This window comes from Camelina sativa, chromosome 5 (genome assembly GCF_000633955.1).
Source record: "Camelina sativa cultivar DH55 chromosome 5, Cs, whole genome shotgun sequence".
Lineage (NCBI taxonomy): Eukaryota > Viridiplantae > Streptophyta > Magnoliopsida > Brassicales > Brassicaceae > Camelina > Camelina sativa.
In genome coordinates this window covers 7373913-7380807 of record NC_025689.1, presented here as the reverse complement: position 1 = coordinate 7380807, position 6895 = coordinate 7373913, and the positions used below count along the sequence as shown (strand labels likewise).

The window sequence follows — 6895 nt, the reverse complement described above, 5'->3', positions numbered from 1 at the left end:
TGAAATTTTTTAGGGAAGACTTGCAAAAACGATTGTTGAGCCCCGACTTCAAGAAACAAGTAGATGGGCTGGAAATCCTACAGAAGGTAGCAGCTATCTTATGTTAGAATGCGGATATCTTGTGTTAGAATCTTATTCATCTGCTAGATCTTATTATTATTTATTTTTCTTTAAAGTAATCTTCCTTCCATCTCGCCGCAGGCACTTCCATCTGTTTCAAAGGAGATAATAGAAGTATTAGATATACTTCTCAGGTGGTTTGTATTGCAATTCTGTAAATCCAACACAACCTGTCTGCTAAAGGTAAATTGTAATGTTTATTCTGCTATTAGAGTTCATGTTTGACACTATTTTTCATGCAATAATAATGAAATTTCATTTGCTCTGGGTAAGAATAGGTGCTTGAGTTTCTTCCGGAACTTTTCAACACATTGAGGGATGAAGAATACTGCATGACGGAAGCAGAGGCTGCAATATTTCTGCCCTGTTTGGCGGAGAAGGTTAGTCATCGGATAATAATCCAATTTCCCTTGGTGTTGGCCTCTTTATAAAAATTCCTGTTTATCTTATGCTTTTAGAAAAAAATTGGTGCTTCAGTATCTTTATATTCAACTCCCTGTCCTTGGTGCAGTTGGGGCATAACATTGAAAAAGTAAGAGAAAAAATGCGGGAGCTGATGAAGCAGATTATCCAAGCATATTCTGTGGCAAAGACATATCCCTATATTTTAGAAGGTTTACGTTCCAAAAACAACCGAACGAGGATAGAGTGTACTGATCTCATAGGATATCTACTCGAGACTTGTGGTACCGAGGTAGTAGCAAAACTTGACAAATTATATGACATTTCTGTTCTGTTTGAATTCTAATATACCTTTCTAAGCAGATAAGTGGACTACTGAAATACTTAAATATGGTTGCAAGCTTGACGGCCGAAAGAGATGGTGAACTCAGAAAAGCTGCTTTGAACACCATGGCTACTGGTTATAAGATTCTTGGTAGGGGATAAATTCATCAGCTTTTGTGAAGTTATAGTGGAAAATTTTTTAAACATGCCATGTCTCGCAGTGATTAGTGCTCAATTTTGGCTTGTCTATGTTTCATAAAAATGTGGAACCTAATAATCATGATTCTGAATCGAATTTCGCATTTGGTTGTCCATTCCCTTGAGATACTTTTGGGACTCGTTTCTCATTGTGTGGCTTGTTATTGCAGGTGATGATATCTGGAAATATGTTGGGAAGCTTACAGATGCTCAAAAGAGTATGATTGATGATAGATTCAAGTGGAAAGTAAGCTCAAAATATGAACGTTTTTATGCTTCAGACTTGTATCTGTGAGTTTTATTTTTCATAGTTTGGCCATCAGATCAAGGAAATGGAGAAAAGAAGAGAAGGGAGACCTGGGGAGGCACGGGCAGCATTAAAGCGTTCTGTTAGAGACAACGGGTGCGTGACATTTTGGTAGCGACTTATATGTACTTAGCATCAGCAATAAGCTAAAGTGGAAGCCAAAAAGATAATCACATAAGTCAAAGGCCTAATAATGCATTTTAGAATCACAAATTTATTTTGATGTTGGTTTTCTTAGTGATCGGGAACAGGAAGGATTCTAAGGCGTATTTAGTGTCTATAATGATTTTCTGTTTGTTTACAGACCAGAAGTGGCAGAGCAAAGTGGTGACCTTTCTCAAATAGCCCCTGGTTCTTTATTTCCAAGGTAGACATATATATAAGTTTCTGGTGTCCATGCGGCTTCTATGCACAACTCAATCTTTTTTCTCTTCCAGGCAAAGCTATGGTATTTCGGAACAAATTCTGGAGAGGAACCCAGTACCTCGGACAATTGCTGGAGTTAATGGCCCTACAGACTGGAATGAGGCTTTGGACATCATTATGTTTGGTTCTCCGGAGCAGGTTTCTGGCTTCTGTGATCCCATCTTGATATTATTATTATAGTAACTCAATTATCTAGTACAAAGACTTAATAAAGGTCCATAGAATACATGTATGTTTGATTTGGTTGTGAAGGGACGTTGACCAATATTATTCACCTACATTTTTGTCATTTCGAAACTGAGGTGATGCATATTTGAAGATCCTGTAAGTGTTGATTTAATTTTTTATTTTCCTCTTTTCTTATGTGTTGCAGTCGGTTGAAGGGATGAAAGTTGTGTGTCATGAGTTGGCACAGGCTTCTAATGATCCTGAAGAGAGTGCAATTGATGAACTTGTGAAGGATGCTGATGGACTTGTTTCATGCTTAGCAAATAAGGTCTGCCTGATAAACTTTCTTTGTTCATTTGTCTTGCAGAACTCCAATAAAAGTTTTTGCTGACCACCACTCAATTATGTTTTATATTCTGTTAGGTTGCCAAAACATTTGATGTTAGCTTAATGGGAGCTTCATCGAGGTCATGTAAATATGTTTTGAACACACTTATGCAGGTAACTCCGTTTGAATTTGTGATGCTGCTTTTCTTCATTAGCTTGTTAGCTCAATTAGGTTTGTTTGTGAAGCTTATTACTCACAAGTATGTATTGTTGCAGACATTCCAAAATAAGAAGCTTGCCCATGCAGTCAAAGAAGGGACTCTTGAAAGCCTTATAACAGAGCTCTTGCTTTGGCTTCTGGATGAAAGAGTTCCACGTATGGAAGATGGCAGCCAACTTCTGAAAGCTCTGAACGTTTTGATGCTTAAGATCCTGGTTAGATATTCCTCCCATGCTAAAGGTTTTCATCATATGACTTCCTAAACGTTCTCTGACTTCTCCTTCTTTTTTTTTTTAAATTAAATTCAGGATAATGCAGATCGGACATCATCGTTTGTGGTCCTTATTAGCTTGCTACGTCCTCTTGATCCATCTAGATGGCCTTCACCTGCTACGGCTGAAGTTTATGCTGTCCGGAATCAGAAATTCTCTGATTTGGTAGTTAAATGCCTTATTAAACTTACAAAGGTATGATTTCTACTAAATGATTTTTAGGAGAATCATTGTTCGAATAACTTAAGTAGTTGTTAGATACCAGCCCTGTTGTTTTTTTTGTTGACGTGCCTTTCCTACTTGCTACGATCAAAGTGTCAAAAAAATTTGTATTGTATATCTGATTATTGCTTGTCGTTGTTTAGCTCCTCCAAAGCACCATATATGAAGTTGATCTTGATAGGCTTCTTCAGAGTATCCATGTATATCTGCAAGAGCTGGGAATGGAAGAGATACGTAGGAGGTGCATCTCCTTAAATGCACTTATAAATTTTACAAATATTAGTCTGTTTATTTTTTGGAGATTTTCCTACTTGCCATTACTAATTCATTCTCGTTTTGTTATTGGTTCNATAGGCTTCTTCAGAGTATCCATGTATATCTGCAAGAGCTGGGAATGGAAGAGATACGTAGGAGGTGCATCTCCTTAAATTTATAAATTTTACAAATATTAGTCTGTTTATTTTCTTGGAGATTTTCCTACTTGCCATTACTAATTCATTCTCGTTTTGTTCTTGGTTGGGATTTTTTCCAATGAGAAGAGCTGGGGCAGATGATAAACCTCTGAGGATGGTGAAAACTGTTCTACATGAACTTGTTAAGCTCCGGGGAGCCGCAATTAAGGGTCACTTGTCTCTTGTCCCTATTGACATGAGGCCACAACCCATTATTCTCGCTTACATCGACCTGAACCTTGAGGTGAGATCTTAGTCTTATAACTTTCTCTCCAGAAATCTTGACAAATTGCTGAAGCTGAGGGTTTGATCAAAGAGCGCATCCAAACCATTTGGTGTACTATCTCTCATGATAATTAACTTGAAAGATCATATGTACTAAATTACTTGGTCGAAAAATATATCTGAAAAAGTTACTTACATTTTGCAAGAGAAATTCAGACGTCATTGGTAGTAACTATTTAAATACTTGCAGACTTTAGCTGCAGCAAGAATGTTAACCGCAACAGGTCCTGTGGGTCAAACCCATTGGACAGATTCAACAGCCAACAATCCTTCACCTCCCGCAAATTCTGCTGATGTTCAGTTGAAGCAAGAGCTTGGGGCGATTTTTAAGAAAATTGGGGACAAACAAACTTCCACAATTGGTCTTTACGACCTCTACCACATCACTAAGTCATATCCAAAGGTAAAAGATATGATTTTGGATTTCAAGTATCTGTGTATCCTATTATGAATTAACACATGGCCATTCGAGCCAAATTGTATGTACCTACAAACTGATTTCAATGCTTGTAGGTTGATATCTTTTCCCAACTTCAAAACGCTAGTGAGGCGTTTCGTACTTACATTAGAGACGGTTTGGCCCAGGTTTGTAACAAATCTCCTGGTTTCTACTATCGTTGCCCTCATAGCTTCAGTGTTTTGAGTTTTAAGTTTTGCAATCGATTTTTAGGTTGAGAAGAATGCAGCTTTGGGGAGAACACCTTCAAGCCTACCGTTGTCAACTCCTCCCCCTTCTTCCTTGGCTCTCCCATCTCCTGATATTCCTTCCTTGTCGTCTTTAGATGTGAAGCCTCTGATGAACCCTAAATCTGAGTCATACACCGACGACATCCGAGCCAGTAACATGAATCCTGGAGGTACTTTCGTAGATCCTTGATCCTTCTGTTTTTCTTCCTTGCGGTGTTTTATTCATATCTGTTAGAAAAAAATCTATGACAGTGATGACTGGGACGCTAGATGCAATCAGAGAAAGGATGAAGAACATGCAACTGGCTTCATCAGGAACCCTCGAGCCAGTAAGCAAACCGCTGATGCCAACAAATGAGAACTTATCAATGAACCACCAGACCATTCCCCAGAGCCAAATGGGACCAGAGAGTCCGCACTCACACCCAGTGGTTCTCCCAATGGATGAGAAAGCATTGTCCGGTCTTCAAGCTAGAATGGAGAGGCTCAAAGGTGGATCACTGGAACATATGTAGAAACTAGAGACCCCAAGCTTTGGAGTCTAAAAGTTACAAAACAAGAGCGCCATTTTTGTTACTTCTCTCGAATTAATGTAGTGCTAGTAGACTAGTAGTAGTAAAACACTCTTTTAAATATATATATATATATATATATATACATACATGTAAGAGGAGATATATTTATGGCGAAGATGGTACTGCGGCTAGTAGATTTCCATGGGAGTTAGGTGTGTATAGTTGGTTGGAGAAGATAACGAGTGTGTGAGAGATTCTTTTGAAGATGAGACGACAAATATTATTCTTTCTCTGTTTACAGTTCTATTTTCATTCGCGAGTGACTTACTTATGGGTTTTCACAACCGTTCCTAAAACATATTGCAATAGAGATTCCTGATGATATGATATCCCTCGAATTTGTTTAGATTATACGATTCTTATGTGTAGTTGGCATATCTTGTGTAATCTGGATTGTGCAGCATTAGTTTTATTCCATATGATGGGGATAATATTTGGTCCTTCCCAATCCCATCTAAATCAATCAATCTATGATCTAACCAAACAAGGTCATTCGATCACTCGTCTGTATGATTGAACTTAAACCGAGGATTTAAAGACTAAACCGAAAACTGGTTGAATAAATCTATACTAAAACGAAGACATTGGGCTTAATTAAGTCAAAACCGATTATTAAAAAAGAAGAAGTTGGCGTAGTCTAAACGCTGACCCTCTTGCTAGAGGGATATATATATATATATATATAAACTCAGGTAGCATCACGCACTCAGAATCCGAGAGAGAAGAAGAAGAGAGCCTAAGGAGAAGATTTTAATCAGTCGCCACAAAAAGAAAAAAGAAAGAGATGCAGATCTTCGTCAAAACCCTCACCGGAAAAACTATAACCCTAGAGGTTGAGAGCAGCGACACCATCGACAATGTCAAAGCCAAAATCCAGGTTTATTTTTTAGGGTTTTCTTTATCCCCCTCAATCAATCTACTGTTTCTACTTCCTCTTACTCGAATTATGTGTCTTTGAGTGTTTGTTCGATAAGCGATCTGATTATATTCTCCGCCGATCGAAGTTAAAAACCCTAGGATTGTTTCGAGTAGTAATCTTGATGTGAATTGTTTTGTGAACGATCTTTATTTAGGTCTATGTTTAGTTTAAAGAGTTTTGTTAAGTTTTATGTTGTGATGATGAAGCTGAGCTCTGTTTTGGGTTTTACAGGACAAAGAGGGTATACCACCGGATCAACAAAGGCTGATATTTGCTGGTAAGCAACTCGAAGATGGACGGACCTTAGCTGATTACAACATCCAGAAAGAGTCTACTCTTCATCTTGTCTTGAGGCTCAGAGGTGGAACCATGATCAAGGTCAAGACTCTCACTGGCAAAGAAATCGAGATTGATATTGAACCTACCGACACTATTGATCGCATCAAGGAACGTGTTGAAGAGAAAGAAGGCATCCCTCCTGTTCAACAAAGGTATATATAACAATCACTTAAAAGTCTTTTGTTATACAGCCATGTGCATTCAATTGAATCTGTTCTGTTGATTTAGCTGACTCGATTGCTCACACCACAACTGGTTACAGTTTAGTATATTGCATATGTTACCATGTTGTTATACACTTCTTAAGCTATATTATACAACTCTGGTTCTCGTATTTACTTAGTTGGATTATGTCTCATTGTTGTGGTTATAATGTTTTTTGCAGGCTCATCTATGCGGGAAAACAGCTTGCGGATGACAAAACGGCTAAAGATTACAACATAGAGGGTGGCTCTGTTCTTCATTTGGTTCTTGCTCTTAGGGGTGGTCTTTTCTAATCTGAATAAATATGATTCAACAAACATCTTCTTTCTCTCTCTCTCTCTCTCTATTTTCCTGCTAATGTGGATTTCATGGCATATGAATGGATTTGAAAATTGGAATATTATGATATGATGTTCTCTCTGCTTGTGTTTTGGATCATATTGCTTCT

The 6895-nt window shown here is 38.0% G+C and overlaps 2 protein-coding genes across 2 annotated transcripts; both read left to right on the top strand.

The window, feature by feature from the left end:
* On the top strand, positions 7–5237 carry LOC109125195 (protein MOR1-like). Its single transcript, XM_019245756.1, has 19 exons — positions 7–86; positions 202–303; positions 399–500; positions 632–814; positions 886–997; positions 1215–1291; positions 1356–1447; positions 1656–1718; positions 1789–1915; positions 2151–2273; positions 2369–2446; positions 2549–2707; positions 2801–2959; positions 3130–3227; positions 3526–3682; positions 3914–4126; positions 4237–4308; positions 4394–4580; positions 4663–5237. The coding sequence occupies exons 3-19, from the start codon at positions 453–455 to the stop codon at positions 4923–4925; spliced, it is 2211 nt and encodes a 736-aa protein (XP_019101301.1). The 5' UTR covers positions 7–86; positions 202–303; positions 399–452; the 3' UTR covers positions 4926–5237.
* Positions 5625–6885, top strand: LOC104785982 (ubiquitin-NEDD8-like protein RUB2). Its single transcript, XM_010511282.2, has 3 exons — positions 5625–5862; positions 6136–6395; positions 6629–6885. The coding sequence occupies exons 1-3, from the start codon at positions 5770–5772 to the stop codon at positions 6738–6740; spliced, it is 465 nt and encodes a 154-aa protein (XP_010509584.1). The 5' UTR covers positions 5625–5769; the 3' UTR covers positions 6741–6885.